General features: G+C 38.2%; 1 protein-coding gene across 4 annotated transcripts in view; it reads right to left on the bottom strand.

Moving 5' to 3' along the window:
- Positions 1–205: 205 nt before the first annotated feature.
- Positions 206–21,062, bottom strand: part of CUNH18orf25 (chromosome unknown C18orf25 homolog) — a 41,794-nt gene continuing 20,937 nt past the window's right edge. For 3 of the 4 annotated variants that reach the window (XM_026090659.1, XM_026090660.1, XM_026090656.1), the window contains exons 3-6: positions 12,093–12,275; positions 7,071–7,197; positions 3,114–3,299; positions 206–1,212 (exon numbers count right to left, since the gene is read on the bottom strand). In XM_026090659.1, coding sequence (XP_025946444.1) covers positions 1,188–1,212; positions 3,114–3,299; positions 7,071–7,197; positions 12,093–12,275 — 521 coding nt within the window. In that variant the 3' untranslated portion in view covers positions 206–1,187. Of the gene's footprint in view, positions 1,213–1,594; positions 3,300–7,070; positions 7,198–12,092; positions 12,276–21,062 lie in introns of those variants that run through there. The other variant, XM_026090657.1, reaches the window with a different exon arrangement.

Genomic DNA, 21,062 nt, shown 5'->3' with positions numbered 1-21,062 from the left:
CTGGTCTGGGAGATAAAAGAAAGCTTTTGTGCTCTGGAAATCACGTTTACATTCTAGACGTTCAAAATAAACACATTTCAGARGGGAGTAACGCTGAATTTGGATAGTTTTAACCCCATCGTGGAGCTTAAATGGTTTATTTTAGAAACATGACCAACAGCAGCATAGTGAAGGAAAATGGAATAAAAAATCCCAAACAAGATGATATTGTTTAAATAATACACTCTATTTTATTTTGTCTTAAAATAGTTTAACCTTTATGCTACAGACTTGTTTCAAAAAACAGAAGGTCTCATCTTGCACCAAAAATATATATATTTATATATATATATAACACTCTGTTTTATTATTATTTTTTTCTCCAAAGACCATTAAATACTAGCTGGAAAATGAGAACTAAATAATGAGTGTCAAGAATCAAATTTCATAACTAGAGCCGCACATTTTAAACATTTACGGTCTAAGCGATGATTCGTCTTCACTACCGAAGAGTCCAAGTTCAAAACTCCAGCAACACAGGAACTGCTCGACCATGAAGGGCTTGAGCCAATGCACACCGAAGTCAATGGAAAGCCCCGCATCAACTCCAATGGATTTTGGATCAGGCCCCAAGTGCATTGGTTCGTAGCCATACAACGGCTAACATTTCACTTTCCTGCTGAGGAGAGCAAAACTGTCCAGGCACCTTTTGCTCTCTTAAAAAAAAAAAACAAAAAACCAACAAACAAACAAAACAAAAAAAAAGTAAAACAAAAACACAGAAATATTTCTTAGCTATCCAGTGATTGTGGTTTTCGGATCACTACCCTTTCAAAATTTGTTAGGGATAAAAGAAAATATGTAGTGTTTTAAATAAAAGAAAACCTGCCTCAGACTACAATACATGAATCGTTTAAACAAACACAGTGCACAATTGGAGGAAGTTTGGTTAGGACGCAGTCATTTTTTATATATATATACATGGAAGTCACATCATATACAAACTGGAAAAACAAAAAAACCTCCAAAAAACAAACAAAAAACCCCCCCCACCCCAGATAGTTAGTTTGCATTCTGAACGGAAGGACTACAAATGGGTCCCTGCAGCTTTCTTCAGAACTGATCTTTTCGAAAGGCTTCACGAAACAGCAAAAAGCAGCCACACGAAATCACTGCTCCGAAGTTAACTTAGAGCGCGCGCGCGCGCGCTAGTCCACTGAGACGACGGCTGACCTGCGTGATTAGCAAACGAGGAGAAAAGATCAACAGCCACTACTGACACGGCGTCCCGCTACTCCAGGCTCTTCCCTACTGCCGGGAGCACGGATTCCGTTCGCTCCGCTCCCTCCCGCCCCCAAAAAGAGAAGAAATCGGTCGCTAGAAGCACCACGTACATTTTCCGGTCATGCAATACACTTATCACAGTTTGATGTTTTAGAAAGCTTTAAAGTGGAATATAAAACCCTTAACTAATTGTTCTTTAAAGTGCAGGCATAACCTCTCTGCTTATTAAGGAAAAAGCTGTTTGTTACTACCTATACCACCACAGTTAGTGGTTTGGTTTTTGTTTTATTCAAGTTACGCGATAACAAAATTAATTTTTTTTTTTTTTTGTCAACAGAGAAAAATTTTGGAAACCAAATAAATCTAGAAACCAGCCAGCACTAAAGCAAAACAGGACTTCTCATGTCCTGTCTACCCCCTGTCCAGCCTTAAATGGCAAAAATCTGATGACAGAGCTGTATAAAATTTCCATTAAAAACATCTGAATACAAAGGACTAATTTAATTGCACAATAGACATTTAAAGTGAACATCATCTCGCTTTTTAGTCTTTGGTTTTTGCCTTGAGAAAGCCTCAAAATGACAGATTAAGGGCCAGGAAATTCAATATACACTACAGAAACTCGTGACCACTCAGGTAAGTAGTTCCACTGATTTCAGTGTAGTAAATATTCCGGTAGAAAGCGTTTCCTGGATCATAACCTAAAAAGCAATTCCAAAACTAGGATAAGAGACATGACCTAAAGCCAGGAAGATGGTGCAGATATAGTTAAAAAAAAAAAAAAGAAGAAAAAAGATTACAAACTTAGGCCCTGATCCTGCAACGTCCTTTAGGGCAGAGTTTTAAGCATCTGAATGGCCCCACCAGTTTCAGGGAACTGCCAGAGCTTAACGCTACTCGTCTGCTAAAGTGCTTTGCCAGACGGGGGCTTTACAAGTTTTTTGAGAGGGTCAGTGAAGCAAATAAGCAAATAGTAGAAATGAGGACTTTGAGCAACATGTTTTGTTTCTCTCCCTCCCCTGCCCCAGGCAAGATTGAGATATACGTAAAATTCAGCTATATTTAAGATGGGAGAGGGATGCTGGGCCTTTGTATTACTTCCCATTTTCTTGTGCTTTTGCAATCACCAGCTGCTAGTAAGTCACTACTATTATGAACCTGTAACAAGCTGTGGGAAATGATCAGTGAAACACAGTAGTCAAGCAGACAGAAGACTCAGCACTGAAAAGAGTGTAAACTATAAATTATATTGAAAATAAAAATCCTTTAATTAAAAGCTGTTCAGTGCATATGTTATGGGCCTTTTGTATTACAGACAGTCCCTCCTGCTGGTAACGTAACCAAATCAACTTGGGTATAAATACTCTCGGCCCAGTTTTCGGAAGTGTTGAATACCCCCAGCTCCACTGAAATCAGTGAGGACACAGCATTTCTCAAAATCACTGATGCGCACACAGCAAAACACTAACTTCTACAAACAAACCCAATATACTGGTAAATTAAAAAAATGTTTTGAAGTTGGAGGTGAGAAAAGGGTGGGAGAGCAGAACTTTATGCACGATTATTTCTTCAGATTAACACACACAAAAAATTAGTAGCTGTAGATGTGTTTTAAATTTGGAGCTATCGGGTTTTAATTCTGGGAAGAACCCTCCTTCAAGGAGGTAAAAAAAAAAAATGTTTAAAATGATGTTGAAATTACACTACATTCTTAGGGAAACGAAAATCTTCATGAGTTTGAATTTCATAATGCCAGGAATAGGGCTTCTGAAGCTGAAGCTATACCAATGGACTTGTGTGCCACGAAGGGGAGAAGGGACGGGGGCAAGAACACAGTGACACCGCATTACAGTAGATATTTGCGTCTGGTATCCTCGTCCAGAGTGAGGTCTACTACTTCTGGGGGCGAAGACCAATTCTGCTGGGGAGTCACAGCTGTCCATGATTGCGTTTGCTGAGCGTTAATGTACTGTGAGCCTGAGCCATGCTTCCAGGAAGACACACTCTGAATCACACCTCCCCGAGGATGCACACACCTGTAGCAAGGCAAAAAGCAAAACGGATTAAAGCTACTATTCACTTCGGGCACAAGATTCTTTTTTTTTTTTTTAAACCACTTATTATTATTATTTTTTTAAAACCACTCTTGCATCTTGTTAACATGTCCCTCTCCAAAATTTCCTCGGGGCTTTTCCATTTGTAGAGTTGATGACAATTTAAACACCTAGTGATCTGCAAGTTCACCAGTAAGAAAGCTGAGGCTAAACTTAAGTTTATATTGGTTTTTTTTTTTGTGTGTGTGTGTGTTTTGCCTTTTTTTTTTTTTTTAAGAACTTAATTTTGCCAGTGGGTGTAAAGTAATGTTCCTTATGAAATGTGTGCATGGCTCCCAAGGATCTTGAAGAAGTCTGCCCCATCATGTGCAGTGCCATGCACTATTCAGAAGGTTTTCCGCTAGTAATTTTACCCACTGGACTTTAAAAAACAGAAAAAAATGAAGTGACAAAATCTTGAGGAGATAAAGAGAAAAGATATATTTTTATATGGAATTAAAACCATGTTAAAATAAGGACATAATGCTACTTTCAGTACAGTAATTATAAGAGCCATCTTGTACCTACATTATTACAGCTATTACACTTGATTTTTCCTTGGTCATCTTAACTCAAAAATTACAAACATTGGGAAATGCTCACCGTATATCAGTACAGCCCCACTTCAGCAGAACATTTAAGCTTTCGGTAATTATAGTCAATGAGACTAAATCACGTATTTAAAGATAAGCATACACTCAAGTGCCTTGCTGAACTGAGGTACACGTCTACTTATTTGCACAGCATTTTTACTTGTTACATTGATAACGGATATGTGACAAGCGAGTACAAAATAATAGTAATTAGAAAAAAACAAAATGAAAGAAAGATTAATTTTGTTATACGATGGACTGATGACAGGAATTTAGTGGAGTCTTTACGACTGTCACTCCCTTCACAGCTGGAAATCTTAAACAAGTGCTAGTAAAGCTTTACACCCAGCGCTCCAAAAATGGTTTTGCTCTTGTAAGCACTGGTGGCACCTGCAGCTGCTCCTGGCTGCATACGCGAGCAGGAGACGTTTGGCTGCTGGTAACCTTTCCCACCTCCTTGTGACGGCACGTGTAACTGCATTTCACAAACCAGAGCTTTCTACACTGGTCAAGTGTTCCTGACATTTACATTACTTTTTTTTTTTTTTTTTAAATTCTAGGTGGTATAATTTAGTTGCTCCAGAACTATTTAGGTTATGGTCATCTCTCGTCTCTTGTTGGAGATGGTTTCATGAAACAGAATGAAAAATCTCATTCTCCAAGCTCTAACGTATTGGGATAAAACTGTCACATTTCCTTCTCAGATATGCTATTTCATTTTGAATGTGCTCTTCAGAACGACTTTTCTATTACTCCTTCAGTCTTAAAATACATACTGAAAACAGCTACCTACAAAAAATGCATAATAAGAGACTGGAACTCTAACAAATGTAGGGATTTCTTTTAAAACTTTAAGAAGAAATACCTGTAAGCATAACTGACAAGAAAAGATTGTAACCAAAGTAAACTATATATGACACTTAGGTTATATATGGTCCGTTATTCTGATAGAGAACAGTCCTCTCAATGCTTATGCAAAGCTAATACTAACTTTTCTCCCTGAAGATGACAAAAAGTAGTCTACAAACTTCCTCATAGAAATGATACCTCGCAAAAATAAAAGTGTATATCCTCAAACAAGTCACACAAGCAGCCAAGAGCAAAACGTTCAATCAAACATTAGCTTAGGGAACATGCTTTCCAACCTGTAACTAAGGGGAAGATATCAAGTAAAGGCAATAATAAAACAAAAGGAAAAACAGGAGAAACAGAGGAGGACTGTTTTATACACATGCATGATAAAAAAAGTCTACAGGACAAAAATTAAAACAAACTGCAAAATATGATTTGGTGTCCTAAGTAAATGCCAAATAAGATTCTAATGATGAGAAACACCACCAATTCACTAGCAATCTGAAAAACTACAAATCATAGACAAACTCAAGAGCTTCACAACTCACACCAATCCAACAACGATATGAAATATGGAGCACGGTAAAAAAAAAAAAAAATAGTGTGAGCAAAAAAACTGAATCCAAACATCATACTAACTAAGCATGCAAAAATACTGATCAAAAACCTAAACCTTGTCCAAACGACAACCCTGTCAGAAGCCCATCAATACTTCATAACTGCAAGCCTAGACCTGCAAGAGAAATAAAATTCTAAATAGGATTCAAGCAACCAAAACGTGCAAGTATTCATCGGAACCAACAAGAATTGGTCTTTGATAGGTGGCAGAGTGGTTACACGAGCCAAGGTGAGCACAACAAGGAAAGTGTGCTGCAAGAACAAAGCGTTACATGCCTGTCTTTGCCGAAAAGCATGAATTATCATTGCCAGGCAAATAGCTCCGTATCCACTACAACTAATTTTAAACAGCAACTGTACATTTATTTAACATTCCCATTGTTGTACATGTTAAATATTATTGAGGCAATCAGCATGGAAAGTTTTTTGTAAGGGGGACCTCAAGCAGAAGGGATGTGTGTGTATAGTGCTGGACACACGCAAACTAGTAATGGAGGACAAGTCAACCGTACTTATCATTAGGACAAAGACTGTGTAAGCACCGGGTCTGCTGGATAAACAGCCAGGAGGGCTCTTTCCTAAGAAGTCAATATTCTTCCAAAAGAGTCAGTCATGGAATGACTCTCAGTATTCTAAAAGTTAAGACCAAGTCTCTCTTCCTTCAGCACCTTAAAATGTCTTTTTTCACATCCAACGGGACTGGGCTTAGGTCCTGCACGCCTTTTTTCCTTTCCTCAAGACAGACATGATGAAGGAACAGCGAGAGAAAGCTCTGCTCCTTGCCCCTCAAGCCCCTTTTCCTCCTCCGAACACCCATCAGGCAGCGGACTAGTTTTAGATAGTTTGTGTGTTTACAGTAACAACTGTTTTTACTTTATGAATTCAACTCTCCACACTATATGAAAATGCTAGTCTTGTTCAACTGTTTCATCATACCTTATACCAAGGAAAGACCATAGACTAACGATGAAAAGAGACATCAAAAACATGCCTATCTAGAATAAGCGCTGAAGCAGAGCTGGGCAGCTATCGGAATTTGAGAAACCTCCAGCTTCCTTATCTACCTCCTCTTCCTGATCTGCCTTCTCTTCCTTATCCCTGATCTAGTTCGGGGATTTGAACCATCTTGTATCTTGAGATAAAACTAAGATTCATAAGGATGTATTTTTAGGCTAAAGGTGCTATCTTATCATATTAGCCACTGCAAAATTCATAGTATTTTTACTCCTAGGGCAACTGATCAATTAAATGAATTGGAAAGTATTTAAATGCTTAAAGTAGGTGAATATTTTGAAAAGAAACAAGAACCAATGCAAATATTTTCATTTATGTGTTTATATATAAATTTGGTATCTGATTTCAATATTGTATATATTTAGCCTTTTACTTTTTGATATTAAACCACAAGCTGAATCTAAATACATACAAAGATGATAATAATTCTAAAGAAAAACACTTTTTGACATTACCATGACCAGCAGAATAGGAAGAGAAGTGCAACATTTGCTACCTTTTGCACATCAGCCATGAAGGAATAACAGTACTACTGAAAGCCAGCAGGTTTTTTTTTTGTTAATTTTAGCAATATATGTATTCTGATAAAATTAAAAAATATATTTAAATTGAAAAAGGAAGAAAAACGAATTCATACCTGGCATGTTCCTGAACTCCAACAATCTCTACTTCGCTATCAGAAGAGGCGATATTAATTTCTTCATTGATCTGGGCATTACCAGAAGAGGTTTTGTCACTTGCGAGGAATCCTGGATCCAAATGACCTATAGATCGGGAAAATGCAAATATAGACCAGGTATACCAGCTTAAATGACTCAGAAATCAGCTGTGAAAGGCATTTCTCAAACTAACCAAAAAAATTAAAAACTAAGATCGGAAAATCTTATTAGATCATCCTATCCAACCCTCAGTGTGCATAAGACAGCCTGATACATGATAATCACTGCATTTATCCAATCTCAATAGCTCTAGTGATGGTCTAGATCTCAACAGCCCAACTACTGTGTCAAGAACAACTCTGCTTTAGCTGTAATTAGTCTTCGAGCTGTTGTTTTACAATAATGCTAAGACTTAAACTGTTCCTAAACATCTTTGAAATAGAGCAATGTGACAAACTACTGTCAATAAATCAAACCCAATGATATTGTGACAAAGTCTACAGAATGGATGGAAACATCACACAAACTAAGGGAAAAGAAAGTCCTGTTGTCTCAGCATCATTATTTTTCTAAACCAGAAGAAGCAAGTCAATGAAAAAAACAACAAAACTATGAGTTTCCGTCACACTGTTCCACACATCTGACAGTCCAAAGCCAGCCATGTCTCCTGCAACCAGACTAAGACTCTTCTGCCAACCAAACTTTTCTGCCTGCAGAATTGCTGGTACCATCTTCCAGGAAGAAGTCTTAGATGACAAAAACCCTGTAGGTTTACGAGCTGACTGCAATGTTTCAAGATCTTTAGTGCAACCCTGAATTCCCTCACCAGGAATTTACCCTAGGCCTTCAGTTCATTACTTAGTTGGCAGGTGTCTCCCAGGCACCAGAGGAGGGTGGCACAGGGAATATCGCGGTAACGTGCCCATTAGGCCATACTAATGAGTTGAATGGTCTGTCACACAAAAAGACAGTTTCTGAATAAAAACTGTCTTCGAGTGACTACAAAGACTGAACAGTATGATACAATCCGCCATATCAAGACCACCAGTGCAACCTCAGCCCCATCCAGCGCAGATGACAAGTAAGGCTACGTGGAGATCTAGGGAATGAACCGATGAATCTAGAGAATGAGCACCAATCTCAGTGCTGTCCTCATCATGAAAATCAGCAGCCTAACTGGAAACTAGTCTTAGCAGGGAGAACAGGTCCAAAAACTAGACTTACCTTATTCAAAAAGGTTCTCTTTCTAATGGAAATAAGTAGGATATACAGACAAACTTAGGAAGCTGGTAAGTCTGTTTTTTTCCAAGATGCTGAGGAGGATTTTGGTTAAGGGGATACTTGCAATTAGCACTAAATTGATTTACATTTCCTTAAGGTGAAATACGATGTTAAATAAGAGGCAGTAGCATCATATTCATGTCACACTGCTCTAATATTATTACAAGTACCCCTAGAGAATTTAAATAATACAGGCATGACAAAGGACTGTTTTGAATTATACATGCCACGTACAGAAATAGCCCATTTAGGAATTCTTCTTGAAATATCTATTTTTCATAAGCTCTATATACAGCAGAGTTGTTCTTTTCTTACAGTTACTCAATGACTATCCAATTAATCGGTTTGTCCAGCAAAAACTCCTTTCTAAAAACTCTGAGGGAGTGCTGCAGGTTTTACTGCTAGTACTGCTAAGAAAGTACTTAATTGCAATTAGTGAAGACACATTGTGAAATATTAAATAATACTTGCACAAAACCCACAAAACACACAGAATGATTATTTATTTTACACAAAATAAACTATTTCAACGCTTTGACCTGTCGTCTCTCTTTAGTAGTAATGGAGAAGCTGGGAAGCCTTGAAGAAGATGAGACTACCTTTGGAAACAACTAGCACAGCTGCATTACACAGGGGAAGAATCATTTTTAGAGCACGAAAAATTAAGTGGACATATTATACATATCTAGTTTGATTGGACACCTCCTCAAAGATAATAGGAGGAAGATGCAGTAATGATCTATAGCATTTCAAAACTGTGAAAACATGCAGAACTGATTATACCCCAGGGTAGAGGACAAGAGGACACAGAAAGAAGAAATTAATTTAGGAAAAGTGCCAGGAAAACATTCTAATGACTGCTTAAAGTATTCAGAAAAAATGCAGGCAAAAAAAAGGGATAGAGACCATACTGTATGCTCACTAGTTTTGGAAAGCAAAGGCCCTTGCCACAGTATCTCAGCAGGGCTAGAAAGGGAAGGAAAGTTGTGTGCTGTGATGCACAAGAAGGAGGGCTTGCCACCTCCCCAGACAAAAAAATATGTTAGCTGAACTTAAAATGAATAATAGCCAAGATGGACTTTTCCTAACATCACAGTTCAGCTGAACATTTTGTGACTGTTAGAAAGTCCCCAAATGGGCTACATATATTTCTTAAATAGAAGCAGTCGGGCACACTTGTGAAGCATGAAATGGAAGTGCTCAAAGGCTTTGATTCAAGTGCTGGTGATGCAAAGTGGGCAATTTATGTGATTACTACCCCCAGCAGTCCACATCGCCCCACTCCCGAATCTTCCTGCTGCTACAGCACCGGCAGCAAAACAGTAACAGTCCTTGGCTGCTTCCCATTTACTGCTCACTGATTCACACAAGCCGATACTGGTATCGGTCTGCCTTCGTATGCTGGCTGTTGTGACCACAGAGCAGATGTACCACCATCCTAGATGCAGATGCTAGCAGATGTACCACCTCTGCTAGACACGTGGTGATGTAGGGCAGAAGGGCAAAGCTGAGAGGCTCTTAAACAGCCCCAGGCTGAATCCCCAGTGCTGCAAGCGAGAGCCCAGAGAGAGCAGTATGTTACCACAGTTTTATTACCGTTAAAGGTCAGACAACAAAAAGGAAGTCAGCAGCAGAGAAACCATGATTAGCAAAGTAAATATTACAACCGGTAGCTCAGCGTAAATCCGGATTATAGCATACAGATTGATATGCAGCCTCTGCCCATACAAATTTCATGCCTAGTAACCTGCCTAGGCTGTTATTTTCTTTGCACTACTATCTTTGGACTAGATGACATCCAAAGACGACATTTTGTTTACCCTCTAACAGCAGAACTTGCAAAAAAGCCCAAAACATTTGCCCATCCACAAAGATTTGATAGTGTGCCCTAGTAAGATTTTTCACTTAGATAATGCTTACGTTATTTTTTTTTTCCCCATGTGAATACATCACTGAAAGTCTGCTAAACTAGATGCTGGTTTATGATTAAGGTGGGAACAAGATGCAGGATTTGAAAACTATGCTTTCCTAGTCATGGTAAGGAAAGGTCAGCACTGACATATGTTACAGAGTCAGAAGTGTACTGAACGTATGAAGCTCCAGGGCCAGATGTTGACAGGAGGAAAACGAGATTCATCCTTTTAGAAGATGAGACAGCCCCAACACCAGGAAGGAGTTCATTGGGACAAGCCCCCATAGGTTCAGGGATAAAGAAGTGTCATGAAGTTTTCTAGGTTTCTTTTACCTGGCAAGCCCTCCCTTGCAACAGGTAGGCTGCTTGGATACGGGTGAAGGAAGGAAAAACAAATTTCCAACACGTCATTGTAGTCATAAGAGGAAAGCGGAAGGAAGCTTGGTAAGAAACTTTCACTTTTTATTTCTTTACATTCCTTTCTTTCTACTAAAGTATCAGACCATTAATGCTATATAATAAAGTCAATTTCAGCTGTTTTAATAATTTAATAAAGCATTTAATAAAGCAGTGGGCTTGTTAGGGGTCAAACGGCTAACTGACTATTAATTAGCTGCTATCCAGCTAACGATACCAGTGAGCTTAGAAAACACAGGACAGTTTAGGAAAGACTGGAAGATTTTATCCAGCCAAAGATCATAGTGAAAACAGTATCACAGAGACTCTTACAGTCATATAATGGACTTTCCACCATATAACGGTGGAATACCTCTTAAGAATTATTATAGTCCCCCTTCCTCTTTTTTTTTTTTTTTTTTAATATTCTTTGAGCACAGAAAGCCTCTACCAATAAGCCCAGGTCATAACAAGAAATCTTTAACTTTTAGCTTCTTAAAAGTAAAAAAAATAATATGCCCTTAGGAAGATATTTTCACCACAGCACAAACAACATATCTTCTCATTTTTAAAGGCTTTATCGAGGCTTCCAAAATCCCAAATAATATTCATACTCGCTGATACCAGTCGATAGGAAATATTCCCCCCTAACTCTCTGTATCCAAAACACAGTAGCATTTCATGTTGTTAACTCGTTCGTTAGTGAAGAGTTGCAAGTATCAGATGGAGCTGAAAAATTTTTGAGGTATATGCACTTTGAATCCTTCCACAATGATCCTGCTCTTGCTTTTTTAAAACTAAACAACTTTGCTGTCTCTTGATGCTAAGCCCTCTGACCAGCACCTTCTCGCCCTTCATATCTGATGCTGGTATGCCCAGTCTTCTACAGTATGTTAGAAATGCAGATGGCATGAGACGATAATTGATGTTTGCATTTTAAGGAAATAAAAAGACAAACAAGAGAGACAAAAAAGACAAATACACAGACAACTGAAATAATTAAAGTGAGGTTATGACTGCATTATTTACTGGTATTTCGATCGGTTTGCTAGCTGAGGGCAGGGGTGACCATAATCAACCCTTTAGTAACACTTTGCTCACCCTTGTATAAAATAAATAACAAAAAACTCCACAGATTTAAATTCTAGATAGTAACTACAGAGAGAAGGAGCAGAAAAATAAGAAAACTGGGATGGAAAAAAATACATTGCAAGAATTTTTGTCAATTCTTATCAGCTATATGATGGGATAAGCATCAGGAGTTTTTAATAAACATCTGTATTGTTTTACTGCATAATCCATACGAGGTGCTTTTAAAGCTATATAAATTACGAAAGTACTGAAAGGAAGGAAGGCGGGACACTGGCTGAGATGCTGGAACAAACATCGGAGGAGGAGAATTTAAACAAACCTGTATCAGCACTCAGTTCATCTAGCAGCCCTCTGGTCCTCCAGGTAGATCCCGAGTCTTGATTTCCTAAAGAGTTATTGTGCTCTTGAACTACCGCAGCTGCCAACAGATTGTCCACATTTACCACTTCTGGGTCTGAATTTGTGTCTGATATATCATAATGAGCTACAACTGGAGGTCCATCTGCAGAAAGAAAGAAAAGCAACGGGTATTAGAAATCCGCATATTGTGAAAGACACTTTTAAAAGTACAAATAACTTGTCTTAGGATCAATGCATTCTCCTATAGGAGGTTCTTAAGGAACTATCGATTATTAAACTTTAGTTAATGAACACAGTCTGAGATCACAAAGACACTTTAATGTTTGCATACACAGAAAACAGACGTAAGAAAAACAGATGTTTAAGCTTGTCTTGTCATCGTATCGGTTATTTGGATATTATCCTTTACATTAACACATAAACGTCTCCACATCTGACAACATCACATGTACAATCCGAAAAGGATAAAGAACTTCAGTTTGAAATAAGAAGTAGTTTTCTGAACTACAGGACATTAAATTTGGCAAGACAAGATACTTAACTAGAGAATTTTACAAAACTCAAGTGACAGCTTACATTACTTTAGGGTTGATTTGATAAAACTAACTTTCTGATATAACTGATCCACTTACAATAAATTTAACATTAGACAAGTTTCCTTACATAACATTTTCCCGTCAAGGACAGGAGAATTTTTCATAACTGCAGTGTTTTTCAATTTTGCTTTTTTAGAATAAAGAATAACACAAAACAAAACTATAATGAGCAGTGATAAATATACTTTTAATTCTGTATGTTCACCCTATATATCTTCGGCCACCAAACTGATGGGCGAAGAGGGAGAGATTTTGTCTTACATGATTTGGATAGCTATTATCGAGGAACAACAGAATGATAATTTTTGGTCTGTTTTGTTAGGATGGAATATTTTCTTTATGAGGAATGAAAATAACTTATAATTAGACAGCATGCTAGAAACAAAAGAGGCTCAGAATAAAGTCAAATTCGAGACAAGAATTAATGTGGAAGCAAAGAGAGAATGGATAAATATCTTAATTTCAAAAGGAAGCACATTTTAACTCAAATATAATGCCTCACTTAGTAACTACCGTTTATGGACTCTAGAGCGGGTGAAGAAGGCTGGAGTTCTCATTCCCCAAATGGCAGAACCGAAACTTCATTCGGGCTGAGACTTCACCCACAGAAATGAGCATCAAATGGAAAAATAGTTTGGGCCAAAGCCCAGCTGCTTTGGTAGTATAATGTCATAAATCTAAAGCAGTTCTGACAACTGAATGTCTGAAGGGCTTTTTCATTATAAGATATGATATATAAAGAAGGTTATCATTAATACAGCACACTAATAATGTCTTTAGAAAGATGGGACCTTCAGAGTTACAAAAGGAGTAAAGAAAAAAAAGATCCGCAAAAAACAAAAGTTTAAGGCAAGATTGGTTTCTTTTAGAAGTGTTAAATGTCCATTGCTGAAGATGAAAAGAATAGTATGAACTAGAAGCTTAAAATTTAGTTATCTGAAAAAGCTGTTTCCATTAAGGTGCTTGTTTTGGTTTTAAGTTGGTCCCTGAAACTTAATTCAGCACAATGTTTTAAGAAATTCCTATTCTGTAGTTAGCAACACACTTCATTAAAGAGTGACCATAGTGCTTAAGTTGTACTAAAGATCAGTTTTGCAACCAGGAATGAAGAAATTCACAAAATATTTCAGATCCGACCTGCCTCCAAATTAACAATTTCATAAAACAATGTTATATTACAAACTTAAAACAGACCCGACAAAAATAAATGAGTAGTCAAATGTCAATGTATTAAAGACCAAACTGTTCGCAACATGAAACACTGATGATTATGACTGGAAAAGAAATCCGGATAATTAACGGAAAGACAATCGTTTGCTTTAATAAAGACAATTACAAAATAATGGAAAACCACGTTTAAAATTAAGCTGGCTGATATTCGGTTAATTATTTGGGCACGCCTGTGATTAAATTACATGCAGAAGTTACAACGGGACTGAAACATGGAGGCGAATGTTTGCAGTCTTATCATCAGAGTTCAGCGTGAACATATATTATGTGATCTATAAAAATAAACAGTTGAGTGCAGAAGATACGAGGGTCAAGTACAATATTGACTATTTGACCATTTTTACAGCAGGTTATCTAAAATTTCAGGAGCTCTATACGATTCCTTCAGATTTTTCTTTCTCTCACTTCTTACTAAGATCTCCAAAAGCAGAAGCAAAAATTAGTTTTGATAGACATGTCTACACAAGTAAAATTATATTTGGACAAAAGGCACCAATAGTCTCAAGTCAAAATTGTACCACTCCTACATGTATAATCATGCAAAAATGTATAATAAATGTATATACATGCAGAGTGATATTCTCATCACCTACCCATAGAAATAACTTGTGTGAAAGTCTTCATCAGTAGGAAATACAAGCATAAACTTGTTATCTGTAGCTCCACTCTTGTATCTTCCACACTTCCAAACAGCACACCTTATAACTTAGCTTAAATTTAGTATACATCAAACAGACAAAAATATTTTCAATATAATTTACATACTGTAATTATGTTTGTCAGTGTAACAGCCACCAGTTTAAGGATCTGGAAAAAAACAAGCTGACTACTTACAAAATATTCACAGCAGAGGTATATTTTTTGCTTTTCTCAGCCTTGTCTTTCAAAAATCTTATATGGAAACAAAAGGCTCCCTGATATCAAGGCTACCCATCCCTATCACCAGTAAATGACCAACTAGGCCAAGATAACGGCCACAAAATTCATGTGAAATCCTTTGATTCTTGGCATGCATAAAAGGAGGAATATGCAATAAATGCCTACATAAGTGAAAGCTGTAATGCCCTCTTAAAAAAAATAGAAGAAGAAAAAGTAACCAGGACACTCTGCCCAAAGGCACAGCAAAGAGTTTGTGGATCCTCCAACAAAAAAATACTCATTTTATCCAGATTAGCTGTCCAGGGTATGCTTATGCCAGCTGAGACGTACAGTTTGGCTGTAAACAACTGTAACAAGATGAAAGCTGCAGCTGAGGTTTAGCAAAAAAATCCTCCAAAAATTCCCATTCCAGTGCCCTTTTCAGTACCGCAAGGAAGGGGAAGGAGGGGTTAAATTTGGAAATCATACTTCCCCAGCCAGCTATGCGATCGGCTGATGAAGCGATGCAAAGCGAACGCATGGTACCAAGAAATAAGGACAACTCACTTCAGCTAGGAGATAAGAAATGAAAAAAAAAACACCCCACTTTCAGGTTGCAAAGGTAAAGGATTAGCTAAAAACACAGTTCTAACTTTTATCAGCTTTTTGTAGCAATTGACAGTAACAGGGTTTCAAAAGACAGAAAAAGCAGAGACCAAAACAAAACCACGACAGAATCAAAATTCAATTTAGCAGAAGTGGGAGGTTCTCTGGTCAGTAATTTAAACAACATAGTTAAGAAAAATCAAATCCTCTAAGAACCTGAGGTAGCCAAAAGACTTATGTTACACTGGTGATAGGCTTTAATTCATTATTAAAGCAATGAATGCTTAAAAAAAAGACAAGGCTGAAAGTTAATAAGCACCAGCAGCAAAATATAGCTGTTGACATTCAAAGTTAATGGGGCGAAGGGAAAGACTGGGAGGATTTTTTTGAGAATTGAGAGGCAAAGGTCAATAGAGGGAGAAAGTTTCCAAGAGTCCAGTTGTCCCTTAATTTACAGAGCTCATCCAAACTAATTCCACTTGAGACAACTGTAAGTAAAAGCCACATGCACAAAAATCCATGTCTATACGTAGGAATTTCTGAGTTTGCAAGGTAGCAAATGCAATAATTTTGCATTTGCTAGCCCCTCATATGCTTTTCAGAGAGCCACATCCCAAAATTCAGGGACCTAAATTGCGTTATAACGTATATTCTCCTACTGCCCGCTAAGTCACTCTAATGCCACAAGCGAGGGGCGGTGGTGCTGCTGCAAATCAACCTTAAAATTTCAGTTGTAGGTTAAAAATGTCACCCTCTACAAAGCACCGCGGCCGTTGCGCTGACGCGGCTGTTTATCAGTGCACCACAATATTGGGTCCCTTTATCACACGAACCAAAAAACATTAGCTAGCAGAAGCTGAAGGGGAATTTGGTCATTAAACCGTCACCATCTCTCTTTAGATGTCTTAAAATCGGGCGTCTAGTCTCTGCCAGGCATCTCAACGCCCTCTATAATCGACAGATGGAGGAATTTTGGGGGGCAAGTAACCTCATCCTGGAAGAGAGGAGGAAAACTGGGGGTCTAAACGACAGTTTATCATCAGTTTGAGTCATTTCACTACTCCCTGTAGAGAGACAGCTCAGACGACCACCTCGGACCAGGCACCTCATTTTTAGAAAGTTTAAGTGCAGCAAGCTGGATTCCAGCCTTAGCGATGGGATTTACACTGACTGCTTTGTGCGCTTCGCTAGATTTTCCTCTACGAGAAGTAGAAAAGGACGGACGTCTCCAAGGGACAATCCTGCCTGGATCGATCCAGAATTAAAATCCTAATTTTGGCGGTCTGAATTGCCCTCTGGAGTCGTCACTGCCTTTCCAACCACGAGACGTGGAGCCTTACCTGGGTGTGAATATCACCCTAAGCTTCAAAACATACAGAACGGGTACAATAATAATTACAGCACTTCACGCTTATAAAAAGTTTCCCATTAGTGGCTCTCCAAGAGCTCTGAAGTGGTTATTATCCTCGTTTTGCCTACGGGGGAAATTGAGGCAAACTGTGGCTTGCCAAAGGCCAACAAGCAAAGGAGTTCGACCTAACAGAGAACAACGCTACCCTCAAATTACTGAGCTATTTTTAACTGATACATTTTTGAGGATTTATTTTTTTTTAAATGGGGTTTAGGAATGTTTTTTTGAGCCATGCAAAAGCAAAAATGGCAAAACACAGAGGCATCCACATACTCATAAGCTTAAACAGACACAGGGTCTTCTGGTCTCACCCCCAGATACCACTTCTGGACCTTCTTTATGAATATGTGTATTGCTTTGTTTTATCTGAACCTCAATACTCTAAATTAAGCTGCATTTGTTAAAAGACAATACTGAGATATTTTAAAAGAATAAGAGATCCTACAATTCCCTCATTTAAACTTGACACTTAAATTTAGGAGATAATTTCATTTACTTTAAGATCAGGCAAACCACGGGACGGACTTTTATAATTACATAAATTTTAAGATCAGATGATCATTACAGTAACCAAAGAAAGCATACTGCATGCCAAAGCCTGAGACCTAGGGGATTTCATCCTCAGTGATTGCCAAAATAATTTTACAGTAGACGTATCAGTAACTTTGATCCAAACAGAACAGCTTCACATTTAAGACTACAAGCTGACACGACAGCTTATGTCTTAGATAAGCAATACAAACCTGGTATTATTAAGACAACGTCCAGAGCTACAGTTTTATAAAGCACGTGCAGTCCAAATGGCATAAACTAGCTAAACTCTAAAACAATTCCCAAAAGGAGGGTGGGGAAAATCTTTGCTTTTATATATTGTTTAGTAACATGAAACGCTTTATTACTATTTTTATTTATTTATTTATTCCAGGTTACAGTAGTTACATTTCAGAATTTACAGGGTTAGGCAAAGGATACACTGTAAATACAATAAAAACCATAGTAGTGTAACAATATTCTCCCTAAAATCATAAAGTGAACAAAAAAAATTGATGAAATTCATGTTCCTCATTTTTCTTCATTTCACACAGTAAAGTTTTTTTTTTTTTTTCCTTTAATGGTAATAATAAAATCAAACCGACATGATTAAATGAGTATCTGTTCTCAGACCAGATCATTTTTAATATATCACACCAAAAGAGATCTCCAAAAATTCAAGTCTTGCTGCTCAACATTCATTCTTTCAGGCTTTTTGATGACTAGATGGAGAATACCTTGGATTTGTTTCACCGAATTGTATACAAACACCCAATCAAGTGACTTTCATTGCGCGTTAAGCAAAGGCACATGGAACGTGGCCGGGTACGGAAAGCTCCAGGAAACGGCGTGTGCTTCGTATTTGACGTTTATCTCATCATTTATTTTGCCGCCTGGCGCCTGATTAAGGGTAGAAACAGCCATATAAGCCAGGTCTCTACCCCAGAGTTTTGCTTGCAGAAGAGCAGCAGGAGAATTTTGCAAACAGTCGCACCCTACTCTTAAAAATCTCTGCTAGCCAAAAAAACCCCAAAACCAAAAAACAAAAAACCACACCTGAACCCAGCACCCAAAATCGGCTTTTTTAACTTAATGCATTTTTTTTTCCCCTTTCCACGTGCCTTCGTTTCGCAGATAATGTCAGCGAGAAAGGCAGGTTTCCAGCTTCGCTTTTCGCAAGGTACCATCCATCGTTATCGAGCAGCCTGAAAATTTAGCTTCCACAGTACAAGTTACACAGCGCAATCGTTCGAAAGCAACCGCGGTGGTCACAGCGCAGAGCTCGATTATTTTGATTCAAAATAAACTGAACGTCTACTCGGTGAGCCCGACCTACACCCGTCAATCAGGCGGAGACTCCCGCTACAGTCGGCCGACATCTCCCCCGAACCGCAGCCTCGGCTCCGTTTTTAAGAGGAGGCGAAACGCTAGCCCCATGGAAACGGGGAGAAATTTCCTACTGGTTTTAATGGGGCTAAGGTTTAACTTCTAATGCCCTTGAAATATTATTAAAAAAAAAAAAATTACAGCATGGGATACAGGAAGAGAAAAAATATATTAACAAGAAAAATCACTGATAATAAATATGGTTTAATTTGTGAAGTTACTGCCAAATATAATCCCAGCCTATTTAAGTTAAGACTGGCCCTCCAGTCTCAACCTCAGCAGCTCTGACAAAATTACCTATCGATCCTGCAAAGACACTAAAGGACACTGCGAACTTAAAACATTCAAGATGTAGATTTCTGCCTGAATTATTCTGTCCTAATACTGCTACAGGTAACACTTGAAGATCAGATTAACTGAAAGGTCTGAGAACTTTTCTCCTTTTTGTTCTCTCAGTGGATTTATTTTTTTTTTGCAGTAGAAACACTGAATAGTTTCACTACCTTTGCTTGAGAGAATTTTTGTTGTATATTTGAAACAAAAAAAAATCTTTTTTTTTTGGAATAAAACCTGAAAGTACAGAGGCGTGCAAAGTAAAACCCCAAGCCTTCGGATAAAACGATGTGCAGCTCGCTTGGGGGAAGGGTGAAATTTCGTATAGACATTTGTCATCACACCCCACAAAGGGAGGGAAGTGGCCCAAACGCAGCCGCCTCGGAGCCTGCGATCACGCTGCACCCGCAACCCCTGGAGACTTCTAGAGCAGATCCTTTAAATTTTCACTTACTGAGCTGTCAGTGTAACACGGATCCTTAGCGACATTTAAATTTAGCTTTTTATATAAAAGATCTCTGTTTCATTTGCACTAGTAAAAAAATATTAATGAAGTAGCTATGCTTCACCTGCAACTAAATCCTGAATCTGTAGTCACGAGTGTTCTGTTACTCCCATGCGTGAACGCCTGCCGTACTTAAAAACACCGAATTTGCTATTAAAAATGCCGACGTATTAAAATCAAATAGGCCAGACCATCAGTTGGTTTTCAACTGGCACCACCAACGCTGGAATTATGCCAATTTACACCAGCCGAATATCTGACATATTTATTCTTTCATGGAAAACCATAAGATCACAAATACAATTTTATTATTATTATTTTTTAAGAAACTAGAATGTTTCTTTACTCTGTTCTGAAATATAAAACACAGGGTAATTAGAGAAACTCTAAATTATCACCTATGATCCTACACATCTGTTTAAAACTCCTATTGGCTTCTCGTCAGCTTAAATTTGGTGTTTTTGAAGTAACACATTGACATCTGAACAAAATACACACATACATTCAAAATTATAGCTCCATGTTGGAGAGTAGAAGAGTTTCCCTCTGACACCCTTAAACAAGGCCAAACTATTTTAATGTAGTAGTGAATGGATGAGATTAAAATTTATGTTAAAATCTCAGCAGAAGAAATTTTAACTCCCTGAAAGTTTCTAGTCAAAGCCTTTCAAAAATAAGAGCTTATAAAGGAAATCACGACAAACTGAACTACAGTCATATAGTATAGCAAAAATATTTCCAGTTTTCCAAGGGGAAAAAAATAATAAATCTGAAACTGGATTACGTATCAGGAATCCAGAAGTCTGTTTTGTCGAAGAGATGCCAAATGCCGCTGCGCACACGTTTAAATACAGACTCGTCACTAGCCTCGGCACACGAAGGTCAGCTTCCCGCACCAGGCCGCGTCTTTTAAACGCATAACAAAAAGCAAGAGGGCAGACGCTTCTGTTTGACCGCGCGACCTGCCAGTTCTGCCATCGTCTCCATCGAGCGCGCCATGGCACACCGAGACAACGCCGAGGAAGGGTTTCCCTCTCGCCTCCTCGGAGGAGAAGCTTCTTCACGCAGACAACAAGCTAACGGAGCAGACGCTCAGCTGCCTAAACCAACCTCCGCTTTCGCTTTGAAGGAGCCGATTTACGACAGCTGACGATCTTGCTCCACGTTTGAAGCAAATGAAGAGAGTGACCAAACAAAACAGTATTTACCACTTACAAAACCATTTACAACCACTGCTCTCGCACAGGTATTCTTAACACTAGCTAGCGTTCACGGGGAAGTTAAGTTAAAATTAGATCTAATACGAACCATATCCTCATCAGGCTTCTGGATGCCTTGGATTTATTTTACCCTAGGAAGAGTACAGTTTAAAATTTGGTGTGTTCGACTGCTATAATTTGCTGCTTGTCCTTTCTCATCCACTGTTGTTTGCATGGAAAAAAAAACCAATTAGTGGTAATGGCTGGGTTTTTA

The sequence above is a fragment of the Apteryx rowi genome, unplaced genomic scaffold (assembly GCF_003343035.1).
Source record: "Apteryx rowi isolate R43461 unplaced genomic scaffold, aptRow1 scaffold_87, whole genome shotgun sequence".
Lineage (NCBI taxonomy): Eukaryota > Metazoa > Chordata > Aves > Apterygiformes > Apterygidae > Apteryx > Apteryx rowi.
Note: the sequence above shows the minus strand (reverse complement) of the source record. Positions and strands in the feature narration are given on the sequence as shown.